At 41.5% G+C, this 26,346-nt stretch overlaps 1 protein-coding gene across 13 annotated transcripts in view; it reads right to left on the minus strand.

Moving 5' to 3' along the window:
* The window catches only part of DENND1B (DENN domain containing 1B), a 280,306-nt gene that overhangs the window by 123,809 nt on the left and 130,151 nt on the right, over positions 1–26,346 (minus strand). For 7 of the 13 annotated variants that reach the window (XM_070768716.1, XM_070768710.1, XM_070768709.1 and 4 more), the window contains 5 exons: positions 20,314–20,383; positions 12,662–12,742; positions 7,364–7,423; positions 6,145–6,198; positions 2,477–2,587 (listed from right to left, as the gene is read on the minus strand). In XM_070768716.1, the coding sequence (XP_070624817.1) occupies positions 2,477–2,587; positions 6,145–6,198; positions 7,364–7,423; positions 12,662–12,742; positions 20,314–20,383 (376 nt within the window). The remainder of the gene's footprint in view (positions 1–2,476; positions 2,588–6,144; positions 6,199–7,363; positions 7,424–12,661; positions 12,743–20,313; positions 20,384–26,346) is intronic. The other 6 variants (XM_070768714.1, XM_070768713.1, XM_070768715.1 and 3 more) reach the window with 3 other exon arrangements.

Raw genomic sequence — 26,346 nt, forward strand, 5'->3', positions numbered from 1 at the left:
TAAGTTGCTTGCTTATCTTGGCTATTGTGAATAATGCCACAATAAACACAGGAGTGCAGGTATCTTTTTGAGTTAGTGTTTCTGTTTTCTTCAGATAAAAGCCCAGGAGCGTCACTGCTGGACTGCATGGAGGTTCTTCTGGTTTTGGTTTTCTGAGGGACCTCCATACTGTGTCCCATCAGGTGTACTTCTAACATGTTCCTATACAGACCGAGTTCACTCACACAGCTTACTCCGATGCTGTCTTTGGGCCTCTCACGGGAGAGGTCCCACCTCATGGGACAGCCGCTCTGGACCGCCGGGCACATCACTGGAACCTGCTCTCACTTTCCACACACGCACTTTCCTCCCTTACCCTCCAGTTCTCAGCACCACATGACAGAACAGCTATTCATTCACTCGTGTCTCTATCTGCTACATCTGGTGGATTCAAGCTTCAGGAGTGTTTAGGCTTCACTTTGCTTACTGCTGAAGCCTCAGTGCCTAGATCGTGCCAGACACACAGCAGGCATGTAATAAATGTGCTACATGAATTAACCCTGACAAGAATTGGGTTCCTAGATGTTCAAGACACAGTCTTCTTAATCTTCAGGACAATATCCATATAGAAATATTCTTCATAATTTAAAAAAACCCTGACTTTAAAAGAGTGATGAGGACAAGCTGTGTGGTGTGGCCAAAAATAAATAAATGCAGGAAATATCAGGGTAACCAAAAAAAAAAAAGCTAGTTGAAAAAAAAAAACTGATAAGGAGGAAGAGACAAAAAGAATAAATAGGAATTTTTTTACCTCAATGGTTAAGTTACAAACAGCAGAAAAGCAAATATATTATAAAAAGCATCAAAATATTCAGACTGAATTTCTTAGTATCACATTAAGTAAATGCAAATAATTATCTGCACCACAGACTGACACTTATTCTCAACAGAACCATAACCTTTCTCCACAGTCCTTCAAATGCACGTCAGGTGTTTCTCAGTACGTATTGAATATATTTTCAACTCTTTTTGAAAAGTGAGCATATCAGTATTGCATTTCAAAATCTCAAAACTGCTTTTTTGACTCTAGAATAAGGAAAATAACCTAAAATTAGAACCAGGAGACACAGTTTCACATTGCCCATCTCCAGCTGTCTAGGTGGCCTTGAGGTGGCGATTTAACCCTTCTTTGAAAATACCTTTGTCACTGTTCAGTCTCTAAGTCATGACCAACTCTCTGAGACCCCATGGACTGCAGCACACCAGGCTTCCCTGTCCTTCACCATCTCCCAGAGTTTGCTCAGACTCATGTCCATGGAGTCAGTGATGCTAATCTTTCTCATTGTTATATCCTAAATGGGAGAAGGCAATGGCACTCCACTCCAGTCCTCTTGCCTGGAGAATCCAATGGACGGAGGAGCCTGGTGGGCTGCAGTCCATGGGGTCACTAAGAGGCGGACACGACTGAGAGACTTCACTTTCACTTTTTCACTTTACTGCATTGGAGAAGGAAATGGCAACCCACTCCAGTGTTCTTGCCTGGAGAATCCCAGGGACGGGGGGGCCTTGTGGGCTGCCGTCTATGGGGTTGCACAGAGTTGGACACGACTGAAGTGACTTAGCAGCAAATAGGTATCCTAGAGAGATCCTGAAGCTCCTTCTGCTCTAAGACACTAAAACATTATAAAATAAAGGTTTTATTTGTACTACCAGGAAACAGAACATAAAAATAGTATCTTATTTTTATCAGTTAGCTAAATTTGTAAGGAAGGTAATTCATGGGATATTAAATAATGTTTTTTTAATAAATATATATTACCCACAACTGTAATTCCATTTATATTACATTTTTAAGTCAAAAATTTTAATTTTAATGCTTAAAGCAGGAAAAAAGATTAGGAAATCTAGAAAAATACTTTTGAATATTTTTCTAGGACCCAACAAAACTCCTATTCTCCCTGCCTTTTCCACAGTAATGAAGACCTTCCAAAAGAACATTTCAGTGAGTGACATAAAACCTGTGATTTGAAAAAAAAAAAAAATGCTATTTTGACTTTTAAGTTATTATCAGTCTGAAGAGCTTCTCCAAATCAGAACTATTATAGCATCCACTCCCCCACCACGACTTGGCAACAAAGATGAATCCACCTATTACCAGGTTAGGGTAGCCGCTATTATCCCAGCCCCTTGATTTCTTTCAAGTAGCTCCAATGGAAAAAGCGCCTCAAGTGAATAATAAAGATCTCATAATAGCTCTTAAGAATTCTTTATATGGTAGAAGGCACTAAAATGAACTCCAGGGAGTGAAAAAGGAAAAAAAAAAAAAAACTCTCATCTTCTGATAAGAAGAAATAATTAACTTGACTTAATGCACCCGCAAACGCCTTCCATAAATCAGATCTTTGTGCTCCGCGGCGGACTAAAGCCGGGAGTCAGGAGTATGCAGATGGCGCCTGCGGGGCATGCGCAGAGCATGGGCTTGGGGGGCGGTACTCACGGTGCTGAGCTTCCAGGACGTGACGATGATGCGCCTCTCGTGCAGCATGCTGGCGAAGAGCTGCAGCATGTTGTTCACGTCCACGGCCACGAAGTACTCCGTGAGGTTCCTCTGCATGGGCAAAGACAACCGCGTGAGGTGCGGGGACAGCGCCAACAGCCACCGCGGGCTACCCGCGTTCGGAGGATGTTAGTAAAAATTACTCATAAGTAAATGCAGTTCTGGTTCCGCCGCCACGCCAAGCATGGAGCCTTCGGTTCTTATTTGAAACACAGCCCTGTTCTGGGCAAGTGTCCTCCGAGGGTGATCAGGGCATCCCCACTCTCTCTCCCCCTCCCCGGCTCCAGACACGCGTACAGGAAGCCAGTTTCCTGGGCCCCTACCCAGCCTGCTGGGAGTGGAGCCTTGGGAATTTCTTTTCTCAACAAGCACTGTGGGTGCTTCTTACAGGCACCCTGAACTCTGAGAACTGCTGCTCCAGAAAGCACATCTGAGTCTCTCCTTGTGTGCCAACCACTCAGCAAGGGATACCATGGGTTGATAGGATAGATTGGGGTCCCCAGACCCCAGTCATCGACCTGTACCAGCCCATGGCCTGCTGGGAGCAGGGTCAGGTTGCAGGAAGTGGGCAGTAGACAGGCAAGGAGAAGCTTCATCTGTATTGACATACGCTCCCCATCGCTGGCATTACCGCCTGAGCTCTGCCTACTGCCAGACCAGTGGTGGCATCAGATTCTCCTTGGAGCTTGAACCCCTCGGTGAATGGCGCGTGGGAGGGGTCTAGGCTCGGTGCTCCTTATGAGAATATAATGCCCGGTGATCTCATTCTGCATTATGGTGAGCTGTGTCATTATCTCATTCATATATTACAACATAAGAATAATAGAAATAAAGTACCCAGTAAATGTAATGCATTTGACTTATCCTGGAACCATCGTCCCCCTCACATCATTCATAGGAAAACTGGCTTCCACAGAACTGCTCCTTTGTGCCAAAAGGCTGGGCACTGCCGCTCTAGGCTGGGCACTGCCGCAAGGCAACCACAGACGGTGGCGTCGCTCAGCCGCTAAGTCCTGTCCGACCCTTTTGTGATTTCACGGACTGCCGCCCACCAGGCTCCTCTGCCCATGGGGTTTCCCGGCAATGAGACGGGCTTATAAAGCAGACCTCTGGGTCTTTATGAAGGAGGGTCTCGTTTATATTCCATGTCGGGCCAGCTTTATACCACTATAACTAAATAAAAGTGTCAGTTTAATTTGACTCCTTGACATAACACTTAAAATTATCTTCCCCACGTAAGAACAAAATTGGGCTAGCCTATATAAACTTTCACTTTAGATCCTCTTCTTATTTTTAATTTTCTGTACTCAAACAAATGCATCAGAAAGCAACATATAAGAGACGACAATAAACTAAAACTGGAGGAGTAGAGGGATCATGACCCAGAAGACCAAAACCTTTAGTTGAGCAAGAAAACACTAAATCCAATTGTTTCTTCCATTTCTGTGAGGTAGAAACTTTCTCAGGAGAAACTGGCAATCATAGCAAGGCATTAGAACCTGTGACCACCACCAAGTGATGCCGAGTTTGGTGGAGAGACTCATTTCCTGTTTTCTCTATTTGAAGCCTACCTCACCTTCTGTTTCCACTGTTGAAAATGCAAAATAGTTTTATGGCATTCAACATTAACACTGTTCCTGTAATCTCAAAGAAAGATAATTTCTAGATGGGGAATTACTTCCCAATGCAAAAGGCTGCCTTATATATAGGCCCTTGCTTTTCCTTTTCTGTATTTCCCTAAATAGGACTTTTTAGAAATGAAATATCCTAATGCGGGGGAGGACAGTTAGAGAGTTTGGGATGGCCATGTACAGTCTGCTCTATTTAAAACGGATAACGAACAAGGATCTACCGTACAGCACATGGAACTGTGCTCAGTGTTATATGGCAGCCTGGATGGCAGCGGGGCTTAGGAGAGAATGGATACATGTACACGGATGGTTGAGTCCCTCTGCTGTTCACCTGAAACGATCATAACCTTTTTAATCGATTATACACCAACATAAAATAAAAAGTTAAATTTTTTTCTCGGTTCCAAAAAAAAAGTTTCTATTCTCAGAGGCACTTTTTCCTTAGAATGGTTCTTTAAGACTTTCAAAGTCATAGCCTTTAAAAAAAAAAAAAAAAAAAAGTGAAGTCTGCTAAATCAAGCTGCTAGCTTTTTATTAATAAATTTAAGAAAGGTACAAAACCTCAACTTGGGGCTGTTAATGCAAGTCAGGGTCCCTCCCTTCTAGCCTCTAGGTGAGGGGCAGGCATGCAGATATCGAGTCAGTCAGCCTCCAGACACCCAAACAGAGGTCCTGCCCACTGGAGAAGGCGATGGCACCCACTCCAGTGCTCCTGCCTAGAAAATCCCATGGACGGAGGAGCCTGCTAGGCTGCAGTCCATGAGGTCGCTAAGAGTCGGGCACGACTGAGCGACTTCACTTTTACTTTTTACTTTCATGCACTGGAGAAGGAAATGACAACCCACTCAAGTACTCTTGCCTGGAGAATCCCAGGGACGGGGGAGCCTGGTGGGCTGCCGTCTATGGGGTCGCACAGAGGCGGACACGACTGAAGTGACTCAGCAGCAGCAGCAGCAGCAGCCCACAGAGGACTTGAGGGCCTGGGAGATGACCTCTGAGTCTGACGGTCTACCTCGGCTGAATGCAATCTTCTCACAGGAGGCAACTGAGCTCATCTCTACTAAAAACCCCACTGACAGCCTTGCTTCCGTCTCAGGAAGTTTACCGCTGTCTTCTTGTGCTTTGTTCACTCACAACCCAGGTGCTTCTGGAAACCAAACACTCAGTAGGTTCATTTTCCGGAGGACAGCAGAGTTTAGTACATATAAAAATAATAAATATTCCTGAGTTGATGTTTCCTTCACTTCTGATAGAATTATTTATAATGGTTCTTTTTATCTTCCCAAAATGAAGCTGGAAAAAAAGAAACTTACAAAAGGAAACATCTCCTTTTCACACAGTATCCAAAAGTGTACCTGTCAATTCCATTCACCCAGGTAAACTTTTCTGCAGAATTTTAATTTGTAATAACCACTAAAACACTGAAAATATTTCTAGCAAGGATACAATCAGGACTCTAAATAAAATGCAAAATGTGGCAATTTTATAATTTCTGGTAGTATCCTTCAGGCCTTACAAAACATATATTATTACTTCAATTAAAAATCAGGATACTGAGTAGAGAACATCTGAGATTTGAACAGAGCTATATACACAAGGAACCTAAAGACGATGGGGACTATTTCCGTGAAAGTATTTCCCACCGCACACGCTCATTTTCCCATAACCAGGAGACATCCGCTGAGACACCTTGTCTGCCTGATCCAGGGAGCTCAGAACCCGAGTACAGACTATCCTACTGATCTATCTCAAATGGCAGAAAGAGGTTTTCTCATATAATCTGTCTTATCTATAATCGATGTAAAGGAGGTAAAGTAGCACATACATAAAGCAAAAGAGATGACACCATTATTCTTAATTTTTTCATTTTTTTTCTCACAAACAGTTACAATGTATTCTATTTCTCTACCAAGAAATACTTCAACTGTGAGACCAAAATAAAATTCATATCAGTAGAATAGAAAACAGAAAACTTACATTCTCGGGGATGGTTGGCAGTCCAGTTACATCAGGGGCAATGAAGCAGGAATGCTGGTCAATGGAAATAAATCACATAAGAAAAGGAGAATTAAAATTTGGTAGCATTATGTATAATTTGAGGTTAAATTTTAAAAATATATCAACTAAATTGAGAAATCAAGGACTGATGCCCAGGATTTGTTGAAATTGAGAGACTCTTATAATATAGCAGGTTTACAGGAGATTTAACAATAAGCTGCTCATATGAAAAGTGTTGATTAAAAATATTTCATTTTAAAATTGAAATAATAATCTTAGAAAAAGTGTATTAAGACCAAAACAGCATATTACTTATAGAAAGATAGATAATTTTAACACATTTCGTTTAGGGAGCCTGAGGAAAGGCTTGTTTACCCAAGAATATATCAAAATGTATTAAGACTGAGTCATCACAAATTTCTTCTGTACATATCAGCCACTGTGTTATTTAGAAAGCAGCAATAAAAAGTAATTTTTAATATTTAAAACTTCTTGAAAGGTAATTTCTCACCCCAAAACATGACTTTTATATACCACTGAACAAATGTTAATTAGCTTTTATAATACTCAAAGCAATACAGCAGTTAGTTCATAGACAGAGTCACACAAAAGGCACAGCGTGCACCCTGACATTTCACAGAACGTTCCCAGATCTTACCACACAGAATCACAGTACAATTCAATCACCAAAATCGTTCTATTTTCTGTTCATATTAATCTCCAAAATTATTTTGCTATCTCACATAAGGACCTAGTTAATATTATCCTATAGTTAAAGACTGAAGGGGGAAAATCATCCTAGCAAGACTGAGCACCGTCAAACTCATCAGAGCGAAGCTAGTGGGCACAGTCACAAGGTACGACTTACAGGCGGAAAAACAAGGTCCCGCAGCCTCGTGACAAACATGAGGCCACGCCCATGCAGCGAGCCCAGCCGGACACCACGCCCCTCACAGGAGGGTGAGCCTGGATCTGGTCTCTAGCAGTCACTTTTCTTGGGACAGATATTTACTGGCACTGTATTTCAGTGCTATGCTTTAAAAGATAGTATAAACAGAAAATATAATCTGAATGATTAAGAAGGAAATTTACCACTTCTCAAAGGACTGGGGTGAATGTTAAAGACAGTGATGGAAGTAATTAATTTTGCAGTGATTTTTCCCAATGATTTTCAGAAGCCAATGTCCTTTGAACTCACCCGTGCTAAGGAGGGCTGCTCTTTCAGAACTTGCTCACTGGCAAAAAATATCTCTTGGTTCTTACAATACGCGAGAGAAAAAAAATGAATATTTTACTTTCAAGGGAGAAATTTACACAACAATTTGCTGTGTATTTGAGAAAAACCCATGTAGCCACATTATCTGTTGAAAATACCTGAAGCGTTTTAAATGCTGATTTGCTAGTTTTATGCTAGAAAAATCATGAAGTACTTTCTTTCATTCTCAACTAAGAGTATTCTGTGGGTATTTAATGACTCTGAAATATACTTTCAAAACAAGCAGTTGCATTAGATATTACGCTATGCTAAGTCACTTCAGTCGTGTCCGACTCTGTGCGACCCCAGAGACAGCAGCCCACCAGGCTCCCCCACCCCTGGGATTCTCCAGGCAAGAACACTGGAGTGGGTTGCCATTTCCTTCTCCAATGCATGAAAGTGAAAAGAGAAAGTGAAGTTGCTCAGTCGTGTCCGACTCTTAGCGACCCCATGGACTGCAGCCTACCAGGCTCCTCCGTCCATGGGATTTTCCAGGCAAGAGTACTGGAGTGGGGTGCCATTGCCTTCTCCGACATTAGATATTAACATTTCATAAAATCTCTGTGTGACATTCTAATAGACTGTAATGCAAGTCTTGAAAACTCATGTGATGAAACATTCATGAAAATGAAATTATAAGAAAATCACAGTAGTTTCTCAAGATTTGTCATTTTTTTCTAATAGAAAATATGAAAGAAATTTCTTTTCCATTTGTGAAGGAAGAAAAATTCCTAAGGCCATCAATTTTAACCTGACATCACAAAACTTTTTCATCCGAGTTTTGCCAGTCATTAACAGCACAGAACCAGAGATCAAACTGCCAAAATCCGTTGGATCATTGAAAAAGCAAGAGAGATCCAGAAAAACATCTACTTCTGCTTTATTGACTATACCAAAGCCTTTGACTGTGTGGATAACAACAGACTGTGGAAAATTCTTAAAGAGATGTGAATACCAGAACACCTTACCTGCCTCCTGAGAAACCTGTATGCAGGTCAAGAAGCAACAGTTAGAACCGGACATGGAACAACAGACTGGCTCCAAATCGGGAAGGAGTATGTCATGGCTGTATATTGTCACCCTGCTTATTTAACTTATATGCAGAGTACATCATGTGAAATGCTGGACTGGATGAAACACAAGCTGGAATCAAGATTGCCGGGAAAAATATCAATGACCTCACATGTGCAAATGACACCACCCTTATGGCAGAAAGCGAAGAAGAACAAAAGAGCCTCTTGATGAAAGTGAAAGAGGAGAGTGAAAAAGTTGGCTTAAAACTCAACACTCAGAAAACGAAGATCATGGCATCCGGTCCCATCACTTCATGGCAAATAGATGAAGAAACAATGGAAACAGTGTCAGACTTTATTTTTTTTGGCTCCAAAATCACTGCAGATGGTGACTGCAGCCATGAAATTAAAAGACACTTGCTCCTTGGAAGAAAAGTTATGACCAACCTAGAAAGCATATTGAAAAACAGAGACATTACTTTGCCAACAAAGGTCTGCTAGTCAAAGCTATGTTTTTTTCAGTAGTCATGTATGGATGTGAGTTGGACTATAAAGAAATCTGAGTGCCAAAGAATTGATATTTTTGAACTGTGGTGTTGGAGAAGACTCTTGAGAGTCCCTTGGACTGCAAGGAGATGCAACCAGTCCATTCTGAAGGAGATCAGCCCTGGGATTTCTTTGGAAGGAATGATGCTGAAGCTGAAACTCCAGTACTTTGGCCACCTCATGCAAAGAGTTGACTCACTGGAAAAGACTGATGCTGCAAGGGACTGGGGGCAGGAGGAGAAGAGGACAACAGAGGATGAGATGGCTGGATGGCATCACCGACTCGATGGACATGAGTCTGAGTGAACTCCAGGAGTTGGTGATGGACAGGGAGGCCTGGCATGCTGCAATTCATGGGGTCACAAAGAGTCGGACAAGACTGAGCGACTGAACTGAACTGAACAGTAAAATAGCTTTTCATGGTATATCTAAATACCTCAAAAAAAGTTAACTTGCTTGCCTCATATCACACGTTTAGTGACTTTTTTTTTTTTAACCAAAATCTTCTAGTCTTTAGGTATTAAGAAGCCTAGACATCTTTGACTTACACTTATCAATAAAGGTGAAGTTTTTCAATGTCCAATATTTCTGATATGTATTTTTATAAGACATTTACTCTTGAACAAATATGATAATCAAACTTAGAGAATACACTTTCATTTCTCGACTCTCTGTAGTAACTGCCTCTACAATCTTAGCACCTACAGTATATTTATTCACTATTTAAAAAAGTGTTAGAATCACATTATAAATACAACTCTGTCGAAGAAAAACATCGATTTTTAGAAAACCGATTCTTTCTTCTTACTCTTGTGTATTTTTGGTTGTTGTTTCTACCTCCTTCCGACTCACCGTGAACCTGCACTCCACTGGCTTCAATGACAACAAATCTGAGCTCCTCCCTGACTGGTCCCCTCCTCCAGCCCGTCCTCCCTCTGCTCTCTGCCCTGCAGCCCCTCCTCCCTGACTGCTCTCCATCCTTCAGCCCCTCTTCCCTCTGCTCTCCATCCTCCAGCCCCTCCTCCCTCTGCTCTCTGCCCTCCAGCCCCTCCTCTCTGACAGCTCTCCGCCTTCCAGCCCCTCCTCCCTGACTGCTGTCCGTGTCCTCCTGCCCTTCCTCCCTGACTGGGCTCTGCCCTCCAGCCCCTCTTCCCTCTGCTCTCTGCCCTGCAGCCCCTCCTCCCTCTACTCTCCACCCTCCAGCCCGTCCTCCCTGACTGCTCTCCATCCTCCAGCCCCTCCTCCCTCTGCTCTCCATCCTCCAGCCCCTCCTCCCTCTACTCTCCACCTTCCAGCCCCTCCTCCCTGACTGCTCTGCGTCCTCCAGCTCCTCCACCCTGATGGCTTTCCATCCTCCTACCCCTCCTCCCTCTGCTCTCCCTCCTCCCTCTGCTCTCCCTCCTCCAGCCCCTCCTCCCTCTGCTCTCCCTCCTCCAGCCCCTCCTCCCTCTGCTCTCCTCTCCACCCCAGGCCCTCGCCACTGCTCCGTCCTCTCTGCATCTTGGCCTTTAAATCACCCAGGCCTACAACCATGTCTGCAGACAACTCCCAGATAAGGGTGGAAAATCCAGGGTATCCTTCGCTTTCCAGCCCCCGACTGCTGATCATTTCCACTAGGACACTAAGCAACACATGAGGATGCAGAGGGGCAGAGGCCACCCTGTGTTGCTGGGCGAGGAAACCGCTCACAAAGACGGGTCCTGAGCTAGCTCCAGAGTAAAGCTGGGTGGTCCACACAGAGGCATCAGTAAGAGGGGAACGTCGCTCACAAAGATGGGGCCTGAGCTAGCTCCAAAGTGAGGCAGGTGGTCCACACAGAGGCGTCAGTAAGAAGGGAAGGTCACTCACAAAGATGGGTCCTGAGCTAGCTCCAGAGTGAGGCGGGCGGTCCACACCGAGGCCTCAGTAAGAGGGGAAGGTGTGCCACCAGGAAAGCACATCGTCTACTCAAGAAGATGGATGAACACAACACTGTGACCAGAGTAGAGAATCAATTTAGGGGGAGAAAAGTGAGACATAAAAGTGGAAAGCTGGACGGAGGCTAACAAGTGGGTGGTCCTGAAAGGCCAGGAGTCTGGACAAATTCTACAGAAAACAGGGCAACTATTAAAGGTTGTCGTCAGGGCACTTTATAGCTTAATAGTCGCATGCATGCACGCTCAGTCATCAGACTCTTTTGAGACCATATGGACTACAGCCTGCCAGGCTCCTCCATCCATGGGATTCTCCAGGCAAGAATACTGGAGTGGGTTGCCACGCCCTCCTCCAGGGGATCTTCCCAACCCAGGGATCGAACCCAAGTCTCTGGCATTGCAGGCAGGTTCTTTACCATATGAGCTACCAGGGAAGCCAAGAACACTGGAGTGGGTTGCCATTTCCTCATCCACGGGATCTTCCCGACCTATGGATCAAACCCAGGCCTCCTGGGTCTCCTGCATTGGCGGGCAGGTTCTTTACCTCTGAGCTACTGGGGAAACCCTTATATAGTTGAAGGAAGTTTAATCTGATAGTCTTTTACAGAAAGGACTAGGAGGAGAAACTGTAGACTACTGACTGTTATTAAGTGTTGAGCAGCCAGACGAGGTGCTGACGCTAGAAACAGGAAGAATGAAATCACTGTTATCAAACAACATGACACGGGGAAATTTAAGCAAGAAGAAAGTTATTACCAGAGAAAGAATATAAAATGGCTAACAGTGTCCTGATCTTGCAAAAAGAACTCCAAAAGACCTATTAACACTATTATAGACATTTCAGACTGCTTTTTCCTTCCATTTCTCCTGCATCATTATATATTTTTCCTTTTTTAATTAGGATATTTTACTCTTACTTTGGAAGAAGCAAAATCAACATAGGTAAATTTTAACATTCTATTTGGTATGCCAAATTGATTAAAACATCTGTATTTCGTGGTTGTTAATTCTCAACACTTACAGAGCCTCCCAAAGGACTAGTGTGATTTTTGTTATACACAGCACAGTTTATTAAAAGTTTCAGTAGTAAATAATCTGTACCACCAATGCTTACTGCTTCAACAAACTCACTTTTATTCCCAGTGTTTGGTGATTATACTAAAAGATGTATTGAAGAATGGGAAAAAAGGAGATTTTTCACCCAGAATCTTTGTCATCTAGTTGGTTATGAGGTGTACTCTCAACGCTTACTGTGTACTGTTTTCATTTTACGAGGGCCACTGTACACATGGGGCTTCCCTGGTGGATCAGACGGTAAAGAATCTGCCTGCAATGAAGGAGACCCAGGTTCAATCCCTGGGTCGAGAAGATCCCCCAGAGAAGGGCATGGCAACCCACTCCAGTATTCTTGCCTGAAGAATCCCATGGACAGAGGAACCTGGTGGGCTACACTCATTGTTTGGGGCAGGGAGGGGAGTGGGTTTCCTTATTATGGATAGATTCTACCTGAAAACCAATGTTCCTCACAACCAAAATATTCTCACAGATTTGGTTATGTTTGGCATATAATTTTTTTAAAAATCTATGATTTAACAACTACCAAGATATACCTCTAACAAATCATGTTATGATAGTTAAAGCGTATCAGAGAGCCTCAGTATCTCTAGGTGGTAAAGTCAGCACCGGCAGAAAAGTCTCCCCGGGAGGTGACTCGGCAAGGTTTCTACACCACTGTGGCTCAAAGCATCAAATACGGACTCAGGACTCACCACACTCAAGTTGACAGGGGTGTTTGCCTTCGGTACTGGATGGTTATAGAGAGATCTCAGAGTTTCATTCAAATCGTCTTCCTAGAGTTAAAAAAAAAAACAAAAAAAGTGCATTTTATAAATGAAATACAATTAAGTAAAAACAATTAAAACTGCTTGACAAAATCATTCGTTGCGCCCACTCACGTCAGACACGTTTTACACACAGGCGGACCCTGGAGAAACGGCGGGCGCAGCTCTAGACCACGCTAACAAGCGAATATAGCAATAACATGATCTCGTCAAATTTCTGGCTTCCTAGTGCGTATAAAAGTTGTTTACACTACTCTGTAGTCTATTAAATGTACAATACCATCATGTCTTAAAAAAAAAAAGTCATACCTTAAGTTAAAATACTTTATTGCTAAAAAATGCTAACCACCATCTGAGCCTCCAGCGAGTCATAATCTTTTCCCTGGTAGAGGGTCTGGCCTCGATGCGGACGGTGCTGACGGATCAGGGTGATGGATGCTGAAGGCTGGGGTGGCTGTGCCAATGTCTAAAATACGACCACGTGAAGTTTGCGGCATCAACTGACTCTCCCTTTCATGAACCATCTCTCTGCAGCCTGCGGCACTGCTGACTGCATTCACCCACAGTAGACCTTCTTTCAAACCTGGAGCTGATCCTCTCCAACCCTGCTGCTGCTTCATCAATGAAGCTCACGCAATGTTCTGGAGCTGATCCTCTCCAACCCTGCTGCTGCTTCATCAATGAAGCTCACGCAATGTTCTGGAGCTGATCCTCTCAAACCCTGCTGCTGCTTCATCAATGAAGCCCATGCAATGTTCTGCACCCCTTGTTGTCATTTCAACAGTCTTCACAGCATCCGGATTCCGTCTCAAAAAGCCACTCTCTTTGCTCATCGATAAGAAGCAACTCATCTGTTAGAGTTTTATTATGAGGACTGCAGCAACTCAGACACATCTTCATGCTCCACTTCTAGTTCTCTTGCTATTTCTGCCACATCTGCAGTTACTTCCACCAATGAAGTTCCGAATTCTGCCAACTTAAAGTCATCCAACTGGGCTGGAATTAACTTACTTAAGCTCTAGTGTACACTGGTATTTTGACCTTTCCCCATGAATCAAAAACGTTCTTAATGGTATCTAAAATGGTGAATCCTTTCCAGAGGGTTTTCGATTTACTTTGCCCAGATCCATCAGAGGAATCAATACCTGTGGTAGCTGCAGCCTTCAGAAATGTACTTTTTAAATGTGTGGTGTGCGTGCTCAGTCGCTAAGCTGTGCCACACTCTGTGACCCCTTGGACAGGAGCCTACCAGGCTCCTCTGTCCATGGGACTTTCCAGGGAAGAATACTGGAGGGGAAAAAGGAGAAAAAAAAAAAGGATACTGGAGTGGGTTGCTATTTCCTTCTCCAGGGGATGTTCCCATCCCAGGGATCAAATCAGTGTCTCCTGCATCTCCTGCTATTTTTTAAACAATATGATAATATGACTTAATAACTAATAAATATAATAAAGTTTAAATAATTATAAAAAGTCAAAATTACTCCTTGATCAATGGGCTGAAGAATGAATGGTGTGTTAGCAGGCATGAAAGAAAAAAAAAAAACAAAACAATATTGTCATCCACATCTATCAAAGCTCTTGGGTGAAGTCCAAGTTTGATGCATTAACCAGAGCACTCAAAGCCAGTGTATGGGGACAACCCAGAGGGACGGGATGGGGAGGGAGTTAGAAGCGGGGTTAGGGACCTGGGGACACATGTACACCCATGGCTGATTCATGTCAATGTATGGCAAAAATCACAATACTATAAAGTAATTAGCCCCCAATTAAAATAAATAATTTTTTTTAAAAAGCTCTTGGGTGACTAGGTGCATTGTCAATGAACAGTAATATTTTGAAAGGAATTTTTTTTCTGAGCAGTATGTCTTAACACTGGGTTTAAAATATTGAGTAAACTATGCTGTCAACAGATGTGCTGTTAGTCTATTTGTAGAGCACAGACTGTGCATAATTCTTAGGAGATTCCAGGATTTTCAGAGGGTAAATGAACACTGGATTCGACTTCAAGTCACCAGTTGCACCAGTAGCCCCTGACAAGTGAGTCAGCCTGTCCCTGAAGCTTTGAAACAAGGCACTGACCTCTTCTCTCTGCTTGTGAAAGTCCTAGATGGCATCCTCCTGTAAAAGACTGTTTCATCTTTATCCACACTGAAAACCTGTTGTTCAGGGCAGCCACCTTCATGAATTATCTCAGCGAGGTCTTCTGGGTAACTTGCAGGAACTGCTGCTTTACCTTACACTTTAATGCTATGGAGACAGCCTCCTTCCTTAATCCTCATGAACCGACCTCTGCCAGCTTTGATCTTTCCTTCTGCAGCCTCTTCAGCTCTCTCAACCTCCAGAAATTGGAGAGAGGCAGGGGCTTGCTCTGGATGGGGCTTTGGCTTGAAAGAATGTTGTGACATCTAGTCTGACAGTCTATTTAGACCACCAAGGCTCTCCCCGTATCAGTAATATGTAAGGCTGTTTTGCTTTCTGATTTCTGTGTTCACTTATGTAGTACTTTTAATTTGCTTTAAGCATTTTTCCTTTGCATTTGCAACTTGGATAACTGGTGCAAGAGGAATGCTTGCATTTTCCATTTTAATTTTAAAATGACAAACTTAATTTTTAAGAAATAGGTACAACTTAAGTAAGATTGGTGTGCTAAGATGCAACTTTGATGAAAGATGCAACATTCTAAACATTTCTCTTCTAGGTAGCCCCTGGTCACTACTCAGCCCATGATAAATGGGTTTATATAAAATGTATAACAGATCTACTTTATGGGATTTGCTTAACAGTAAGACATGGAACAACAGACTGGTTCCACATAGGAAAAGGAGTATGTCAAGGATGTACATTGTCACCCTGCTTATTTAACTTATATGCAGAGTACATCATGAGAAACGCTGGACTGGAAGAAGCACAAGCTGGAATCAAGATTGCCGGGAGAAATATCAATAACCTCAGATATGAAGATGATACCATCCTTATGGCAGAAAGTGAAAAGGAACCAAAAAGCCTCTTGATGAAAGTGAAAGAGGAGAGTGAAAAAGATGGCTTAAAGCTCAACATTCAGAAAACGAAGATCATAGCATCTGGTCCCATCACTTCATGGGAAATAGATGGGGAAACAGTGGAAACAGTGTCAGACTTTATTTTTGGGGGCTCCAAAATCACTGCAGATGGTGAATGCAGCCTTGAAATTAAAAGATGCTTACTCCTTGGAAGGAAAGTTATGACCAACCTAGATAGCATATTCAAAAGCAGAGACATTACTTTGCCAACAAAGGTCTGTCTAGTCAAGGCTATGGTTTTTCCAATGGCCATGTATGGATGTGAGAGTTGGACTGTGAAGAAGGCTGAGCGCCAATGAATTGATGCTTTTGAACTGTGGTGTTGGAGAAGACTCTTGAGAGTCCCTTGGACTGCAAGGAGATCCAACCAGTCCATTCTAAAGGAGATCAGTCCTGGGTGTTCTTTGGAATGACTGATGCTGAAGCTGAAACTCCAATACTTTGGCTACCTCATGCAAAGAGTTGAGTCATTGGAAAAGACCCTGATGCTGGGAGGAATTGGGGGCAGGAGGAGAAGGGGACGACAGAAGATGAGATGGCTGGATGGCATCACTGACTCGATGGACGTGAGTCTGAGTGAACTCTGAGAGTTGGTGATGGACAGGGAGGCCTGGCGTGCTGCGATTCATGGGGTCGCAAAGAGTCGGACCTGACTGAGCGACTGAACTGAACTGACTGAATGTACCCTGACGTGCACGCTTCAGTTTTCTGAGCTTCGCATACAAACCCAGTAATAAATGCAGGCAGGACGCTCTGCACACACAGCTCTATCCCTTCTCTCTCTGTTGTGTGTACTCTCAGCCTCTCTTTATTATGATAAGAGAATACAGTGAAGGCAAAAGCAGGTAATCATTTTAAGGGATATGGATATGAGACACATGATTTCTCCCAATTTCTCTTCTAACTTGACTATGAAAACTTAATGCAGATCTCTATAAATGTTTGTAAAAGTGTGCACTCAAAACTGCCTATCTGGAATTCTCTCTAGAATGACCTAAAAAGACGGACATTAAAGCATTCATCACTGGACCATCCAGGCAGTGAAATACACCACAGGGTATTCTGGAAGATACTGATGTTGTCTATACAAAATTCTTATAGTTACATACATTTTTTAAAGTCTAGCATTTTACAGTTCTTGGCAGTTGCTTGATATTGATCAGATAAGGATAACTGATTCTGAAATGTAAATTCCAATCTATTAATAAATAACCTGTGGCACTGGATTAAAAGTGTAAAGAAAAATTATTACACTCATACATTTATTTCCAGCTACTGAACGAATACTATGAACTTAAAATATTTTTCCCCTCTAATTAGCAACACAAATGTAGTCTCCCTCATTTCCTCTTCTAAGAAAACCATAGTATTTTCTTTTCTATATTCCAGTATTAGATACAGTCTCAGGGAGCACATGCCGTATACCAAGTCGTCAATGAGTTTCCGAAACTAATCAAAACTTGGACAAGTAATGCGAGTGATGTTGGCTCCACATGTTTACTCAGAAATTATCACGAGAGAGTATTCTGGTCTTGAGTTTTCAATGCAGTAGTTGAATATTTCCAGTTATTTCCAGTCATTTTCTTAGGCAGACGAATGACTGAATGGCTGAAACATAAAATTGTTCAAGTGTAAAATTACCTTCTAGTGAATATTTCACAGAATTAAGCACATCAAGGGTAGAGAAGGAAGTATTTACATACATGCACACAAACTCTGGACTTTTGACACACACTAAAACACTACTGCTATTATAATAATAAAATCAGATTGCCAAATTATGAGATTGCTCACCCTAAGAGTAAATCTATTTTCTTAATTTATTAATAATCCATTTTTTGGCATTCAGCAAGGGGTTTTTAATTAATTATTTATTTTACTTTACAATATTGTATTGGTTTTGCCACACACTGACTTGAATCTGCCATGAGTGTACATGTGTTCCCCATCCTGAACCCCCCTCCCACCTCCCTTCCCATCCCATCCCTCTGGGTCATCCCAGTGCGCCAGCCCCAAGCACCCTGTCTCATGCATCAAACTATGGACTGGAGATTCATTTCACATATGATATTTTATATGTTTCAATGTCATTCTCCCAGATCATCCCACCCTCGCCCTCTCCCAGAGTCCAAAAGACTGTTCAACACATCTGTGTCTCTTTTGCTGTCTCGCATACAGGGTAATTCTATTTAGTAAAAAGCATCTGGAGTAGTATTTGCACTGAATTTAGGTCTGTTTTTAAAGATATTTACATTGAATCTTAAAAGTTGAGTGTTTTACCAGTAATCACGAGTGAGTGACCTAAACTCCTAAAAGACAACTGTGTGGAGTTACATCCTAGGAAATTTAAGCAGCTCCAAAATGCAGGAAGGTCCATCAGGTGTACAAAAGGGGGACCAGACAAGCCAGGGAGGATATCAGATGCCAGATCACGAAGCTTCTATTGTGCTAGTCTGCACACGTTTAAATTTCATTCTAAGAAAAAAGAAGGCGCTGAAAGTATTACAAGCAGGAAAAGGACACTAGTGGGTTCAGGAAGATCATTCTCAGAGATAAGAATACGGTGGGCTACAGTCCATGGGGTTGAAGAGGCAGACGCAACTGAATGACGAAACACTTTATTTTACGTTTTAAAAATTATCATCCCACAGATGTTCATTAATTCAAGGCAAACTTCAGTTTCTGTTTTGCGTTTATTTTTTTAAGAAAAAAGGATAAAGATATAAAAATAAATGTAAGAGCTAAAACTCTTGGAAGGAAAAAAGAGAGCTTCATGACACTGTATTTGAAAATCATTTTTTGACATGACACCAAAAGCACAGAACAAAAGAAAAAAAGAAGATAAGTTTTTCCTCTTTAAAGTTCAAAAATTGTGTACAGCAAAGGACACTATCAACAAAGTAAAAAGGCAACCCATGGAATGGGAGAAAATATTTGCAGATGACATATCTGACAATAACTGAATATATAAAAAGCTCCCACTCCTCAACAGCAATATGAAAATACAGTTAAAAAATGGCAAAGGACTGGAATAAAATTTCAGCAAAGAAGATATTTAATAACCAATAAACACAGGAAACAACTCTATACTGCTAATCTTTAGGGAAATGCACATTAAAACCACATTTATATACTACTTCACACCCATTAGAATGGCAATTATCAAAACAAAACAAAAAATAAGAAGTCTCAAGGAGGGTGTGGGAAAACTGGAAACCTGTGTGTTGCTGCTGGAAATGTAAATTTATGAAACCACTGTGGAAAACGTTATGGCAGTTCTTCAGAAAATTAAGCATAGAATTACAATACTATTCAGCAATTCTACTTCCGGGTATATACTCAAAAGATCTGAATACACAGACTCAAACAGGTATTTGCACACCCGTGTTCATAGCAGCTTTGCTCACAAGAGCCAAAGATGGAAGCAACCCAAGTGTTCATCTGCTGCTGCTGCTGCTAAGTCGCTTCAGTCATGTCCGACTCTGTGCAACCCCATAGACAGCAGCCCATTAGGCTCCTCTGTCCCTGGGATTCTCCAGGCAAGAATACTGGAGTGGGTTGCCATTTCCTTCTCCAATGCATGAAAATGAAAAGTCAAAGTGAAGTTGCTCAGTTGTGTCCGACTCTTAGCAACCCCATGGACTGCAGCCCAAGTGTGTGAACAGACTACTACTCAAACTTAAACAGGAAGGGAACTTTGACATATGCCACAATATGGATGGAACTCGAAAACATGAAGTGAAATAAGCCAGTCACAGAAGGATCTGTATTGTATCATTCTAGTTATAGGAGGTGGCTATTGTTCAGTCGCTCAGTCATGTCCAACTATTTTCGAACCCACGGACTGCAACACTCCAGGCTTCCCTGTCCTTCACTATCTCCTGGAGTTTGCTCAAATTCTTCCATTGAGTCAGTGATGCCATCCAGCCATCTCATCCTCTGTCGTCCCCTTCTCCTGCCTTCAATCTTTTCCCGAATCAGGTCTCTTCCAGTGAGTAGGCTCTTTGCACCAGGTAGCCAAAGTACTGGAGCTTCAGCGTCAGCATCGGTCCTTCCAATGAATATTCAAGGTTGATCTCCTTTAGGATGGACTGGTTTGATCTCCTTGCAGTCCAAGGGACTTTCAAGGGTTTTCTCCAACGCCACAATTTGAAAGCATCAGTTCTTCGGTGCTCAGCCCTTTACATGGTTCAGCTCTCACATACAGAGAAGTCTAATGGAAAAACCACAGCTTCGACTAGACAGACCTTTGTTGCCAAAGTGATGTCTCTGCGTTTAGTATGCCGTCTAGGTTTATCAGAGCTTTCCTTGCAAACAAGGACCAAGTGTCTTTTAGTTTAATGGGTACAGAGATTCAATTTGAGAAGTAAAAAGGTTATAAAGATGTTGGTATTGACTGCAAAACAATATGAATGCACTTAATGGTACAGAACTGTACACTTAAAGATGGTTAAAATGGTAAATTTCATATTATGTGTATTTTACCACAATTTTTAAAATAGGGAAAAACACAGAGCTTACCAGTTCCTTAGTCAAGTAATCTGCCAGAGTATTCAGAAGCTTGTAATATACTTCAAACCATGGCAGGTAACTGTAAAATAATAATAATAGTAACTTAAAAATATGTCTGTGTATATGTATGTGTATATATATATATATGTATGTATCATTTAGAATTAAGAAAGAAGACAGCAAAATAAACATCAAATTTATATTATTTCAAACAGGTTGATCCTGGAGGGCAAAAAAGAACAATACCCACATTCTCTTTAATGTTACAGTAAGATTTTACATATAATCCATTATTAGCTTTCATAAAATAATCAGAATCCAAAATTCCATTATAAAGGTTATTCATTAGAGACTTCTATTTTATGTTAGAAACACCTAACATCACTTAGCCCCATTTCATGGTAGGTATGGTCTGAGTGTTCCAGAAGCTGTCATTGAATAAGCATTTACCACTGATATAAGATATAATATAAAATAAAAACTAATTTTAAAAAGCTTTTAAAACAAAGACATAAAGACACAATCATTTCTCTTCAAATATTGCAGAATTGAATATATAAAAAATAGAATTATGTGCTTAATTAAATCAATTCCTCAGAAACTGATGTTTATATAAGATGATAAATTTCAAAATAAATATCATTACAAGTAAGACTATTTTAAAAGCTGTTATTACAAATAGCATTTAAGTATCAAAAACACATATAATTTAAAATTCCTTTCAATTCATTTTGCTAGACACAAATATAATTAACTTTATGAAACCATAATGCTAAATCCAAAATCAACTGTACAAAATAAAATCTGTACTCGTTTTCAAATTAAGGTATGTATATTTAAAATCTATCCAAAGGTTTTAATTGTTTATCAAAATGTAAACTTCTCATATATAAGAGTGAATCACAAAACACACCAGTATAGTTAATTATCAATTAACAAATACTCATTTTTTTCTTCAAAGAATGACTACAACAGAAAAATTTTCAAGAGAAAACACTGTGATACTTTTAATACACAAATATATACTAACAAGAGTTTTGATAAATTTTTTAAATTTAAAAATCAGTGACTAGAGCTTAGGAACACAGCTTTCCTTCCACCTGTTTTCATGTAACGTCTGATTATCTGATGTGACTGTTGATGATGCATTTTAATCAGGAGTTGCCTAAAGCCATGAGAGGAGAACAGTCAGGTCACCCATGGTAACTTTCCTCAGCAGCATGCTCTATCTATCTACATTTGCTCAGTCACGACCAACTCTCTGCAACCCCATGGTCTGTATCCTGCCAGACTCCTCTGTCCCTGGGGATTCTCCAGGCAAGAACACTGAAGTGGGCTGCCATTCCCTTTTCCAGGGGATCTTCCTAACCCAAGGTTCGAACCCGGGTCTCCCGAATTGCAGGCAGATTCTTTACTGTCTGAGCCACCAGGAAAGCCCATGTTGCAGAATGCTATAGAGTTCTTTAAAATGATCATTACAAACAGTTAAGTAAGGGTTTGGAAGATGGCTGTCACTATCTACCAACTTCTTGTTAAATCTAATAGTACACTGAATACATCTATTGTTCTACGTGCCTTTTGTAAATGACACTGCAATGAGTATGAATGAATGAAAGAGCATAAATTAATGAGGAAAGACAAATGCAACAGAAAGTACCACAGGTGAACACAGGTGAGCAGCCTCATGAAGGTGATAAGCAAACAAAAATAACAGATTCAGCTGTGAGAGCAAACCGAAACCTGACGTCAACAGAAGGGAGAAGGGCCGCTAGCCAACAGCCCGGCCCCACGGAGCCCAAAACACTGCTCTGGGAATCTCTCAAAGGAAGAAACACCTCCAAGGCCCTGTATCTTCTTGCAGGTGAGACCCACCACCGCTCATACAATGGTACTCATTCAGTTCCATGCCTCTATCTTAAATACAAAGTAACAGTCCAACCACCAGATATTTGAGGAAATACAGACGTGAATACAAACATAAAAGGAACTCCAAGTACACAGAGACAATACAGACAGGTGAGAGTTCCAAAACTTGTCATTAATATCCTTAGAAGCTGAATAAACAGCAGGATGCCATTAAACAAAACACAGTCTAAGGAGAAAGAAGTGAAAAAAGCAGTTTATTAGACAAGAAAGAGTTCTTAGAAATTCAAAATACAAATGCTGAAAAAAATTAAAATCAATAGAAAAGTTAGAAACTACATCAAGAATATCTCCAAAGGACTAGAATAAAGAGACAAACTGATGGAAATAGGAATAAATATTAAAATGTCAGCATATCAATCTCAACTGTCATGCAGTTGACTAACAGCAGTTCTTAGAAAGGAGGGGAAAAAATAAATTTCTTTTTAAAAATTACTGGAATATCCCAGAACTTTAGACATGAATCTCCATGTTGAAAGCACCCCCGGGTTAACTATAAAATAAATGAGCCCAACCAGACAATCACAGTGAAATTTCAGAACAGAAGTAGAAAGCACCTAAGACTTTCCAAAGAGAGAAAACAGGTCGCATACAAAGGCGCAGAATCCCAAATGTCCCGGAACGCCTCGCTCAACAGCAGCTCTGGGAAGTCAGCAAACACACCTCCCAAAGGCAGAGGACATACCCCTTGCAATCTAGAACTCTCTGCCCAGAGAAATTATCAGTCAAGTGTGGAGACAGGCTGAAAGCATTTTCAGTCTTTCTGGGACTCAAAAATTCACCTTCTGCATAATATTTTGGGAGAGCAACAAAATGGAGGATTGAGCAGAAATGAGGAATACGCGGATATACAGACAAGGAATCGGATCCCAGGGAAGAACAGGGAAGTCTAAGGACGGGTGTGCCAACACCTGGAGAGCCACAAGTCCAGATCGAAATGGGGGTGAGGGACCGGGGAAGGGTGTGGTGGGGTAGGGGTTACAACAAGCCGACAGCTTCACGCGGGAGCCTGGAAAATCCTGGGTGGAACATGCGCCAAAGCTCTGACAGCCTGGGGGAAATCTGACAATCAGAAGTTAGTCAGTTAGCATTGGTAATCCCAATTTGGTAGCTCAGTTGGTAAAGAATCCATCCACCTGCAGTGCAAGAAACCCCGGTTCAATTCCTGGGTCAGGAAGATGCCCTGGAGAAAAGATAGCCTACCCACTCCAGTACTCTGGGGCTTCCTTGGTGGCTCAGCTGGTAAAGAATCTGCCTGCAATGTAGGAGACTTGGGTGTGATCCCCGGGTTGAGAAGATCCCCTGGAGAAGGGAAATGCTACCCACTCCAGTATTCTGACCTGGAGAATTCCAAGGATGGTGTAGTCCATGGGGTCGCAAAGAGTTGCACACGACTGAGTGGCTTTCACTTTCACTTTTTAACTCTAACGCAGGCTTCCCTGGTGGCTCAGATGGTAAAGAATCTGATGCAATGTAGGAGACTTGGGTTCGATCCCTGGTTTGGGAAGATCCCCTGGAGAAGGACATGACCACCCACTCCAGCATTCTTGTCTGGGGAATTCCATGGACAGAGGAGCCTGGTGGGCTACAGTCCAAGTGGTCGCAGAGAGTCAGACACAACTGAGAGGCTAACACTTTCAAACTCTTAACATTTCAGATGGTTAATCTATTTTCTACCATATCTTTCACTTATAAAAACAAACAAACAAAAACACGACCTTCAAGATTACTGTTTTTAGATTACCAACTCAATACCATGCAAATTACCAATCCTATTCTTTATATTCACTATAATGCAATGAAATAACGTTCATGAGGGATGGTCTGCCAAGAAACAAGGTAGTTCCTAGATACACTAGTTTCTTTCATTTGTAGTTGTTTCATAGTCACATTTCAACTTTCCATGGCCTGAAGAAACTGGTATTTCAAGAAAATTTCAATGTGTTATACAGTTCAGATCTCTATGCTCAGATAAACTGAGACCTAATCTATTCAAGGAACATGCTGGTCCTGTTTTTTTTTTTTCCCCCTGCTCTTAAGATCTTAAGATAAAGCAAGATGCATTGATTTTAGCTGGTTTGCATAGCCACTTATTAATCCTTAACATTGTTATTTCATCTTACTCACATAACGTGGAACCTTGTTTAAACCTCCTTCCTTGACCACTATAAAAATAAGATATGTAATAAATATCTCATAATTAAAACTTATTGCAAAGTGAGAGAATCCTTTTTTTCCCTAGACCAAATTTTCTGTTTTTTCTCATCTTTACATTATTACTTCTCATTGGTTATCTTCAACTTTCAATTTCCTTTCAAATTATGAAGGGAACTGGAACCCAATTTTTCATTAAGAAGCTTATACAAGGGCTTCCCTGGTGGCTCAGCAGTAAAGAATCCACCTGCCAGTGCAGGAGGCACGGGCTCAGTCCCTGACCCAGGAAGACCCCACACGCCGTGCAGGAGCTAAACCCAAGTGCCACAGCTGCTGAGCCTGTGCTCTGGAACCCGGGAGCCGCAAGGACTGAGCCCGAGTCCACAGCAACTACTGAAGCCCACGGGCCCCAGAGCCAGGCTCCAGAACAAGAGACGCCACTCCGAGGAGAAGCTCTCACACCACAGCTGGAGAGCAGTCCCCGCTCACCACGACTGGAGAAAAGCCCATGCAGCAATGCAGACCCAGCGCAGCCAAATATAAATAAATAAATAAAATTAGTCTAAAAGAAAGAAGCTTATACAAAAAATATATATATTTATTTGTAAGATTATGGACCTGTTTTTGAAAATGAAACAAAATGAATTAATAATTGATTAATAGTTTACTTTAAAAAATTCAACAGTGCTAGGTATTTGGGAGTTACTATTACGTTTTATTATCTCCAAGAATATTTTCACTGAACTGCATCCTGATGCCAAGCTATGTTTGATCTCTATACGGGGCATGGTGGATTTTGTTCTCGCGTTGATCCAACATTTGACTCTACCATATTCAGATCACTGCTGGACACCAGGATGTTTTATAACCTCCTCTAACATGACTTCATCTATAAATCAGACTGTCGTAATTTAAAAAGACTAGTACAACAAGGCTTCTACCTATGGATATTTCCCACAGTCATCTCTAAGGCTCCATCATGCTTTGTTATTTCTATCTGGACAGTAAGAGTTACTAGTCAGGTCTATGTCCATCTAGAAGTAGAGAGCAGAATCTAAATATGAGCGACTCCTCATATTTATTGGAAGTACAGAAAATATTGATAAAACTTCTTAGGCACTCACTGTGTATAAAAATACACTAGGTACTTGACATGCGTTCTCTCACATAATTCTTATAATAATGCTGTGATGTGTATCTGACTAAACTAAGGTAAGACAAGTGCATTCAGGGCCACAGAGCTACCGAACAGCAAACCTGAGATTAGCACTCCAACTGAGCAACAGATGCTCAAGGCTCTAAAGTCAAGTCTCTTATAAAATTTATTTAACTAATGTCCAGAGCAGTATCTTTCTTTCTGTCTTTTATATTTTATGCAAACGTGCAAACTTCCCAACAGATACACATTTCGATTTGATTCTTTCACTTAACACATCAGTAATTCCTTCCGACTGTAGATTTTAGTACTGCTTGTTATGTTCATCACCACAGATAAAAATTTCTGAAAAGAATACGGCCTGCAACATGACACAAGATCTCTCATCAGACAACACACATCTAGCAACATCTCAGTATATTTCCATCCATAAGAAGACTGGCAACTCGTAGCTATCGTCTAGCCAGCATTTTCCTCTCTATAATTCGTTCCCGAGAGATAACGTGACTCTCTGTACCACAGCACTGCCTGACACACCAGTAAGCCCAGCACCATAAAGAACCGAGTTCAGTCACACACAGCGTGTTCTCCGTGAACACGCAATGGTGCTTAGTGATAACCAGCCCCTTTTAAGAGTACATTTTTTTTTTTTCATGAAAACATCACTTGTATCAAAGTGGACTACTCCGAAAGTCAGTCATGCTCCTAGGATGTCAGGGAAGCAGGGACATTTTCTGTTGCAAATAAACAGTAGCATCTGGAGTGGAGGCTGCAAACTGTCTACAAGCAGACCAATCTAGCCCACGGTC

This window comes from Bos indicus, chromosome 16 (genome assembly GCF_029378745.1).
Source record: "Bos indicus isolate NIAB-ARS_2022 breed Sahiwal x Tharparkar chromosome 16, NIAB-ARS_B.indTharparkar_mat_pri_1.0, whole genome shotgun sequence".
Classification (NCBI taxonomy): domain Eukaryota; kingdom Metazoa; phylum Chordata; class Mammalia; order Artiodactyla; family Bovidae; genus Bos; species Bos indicus.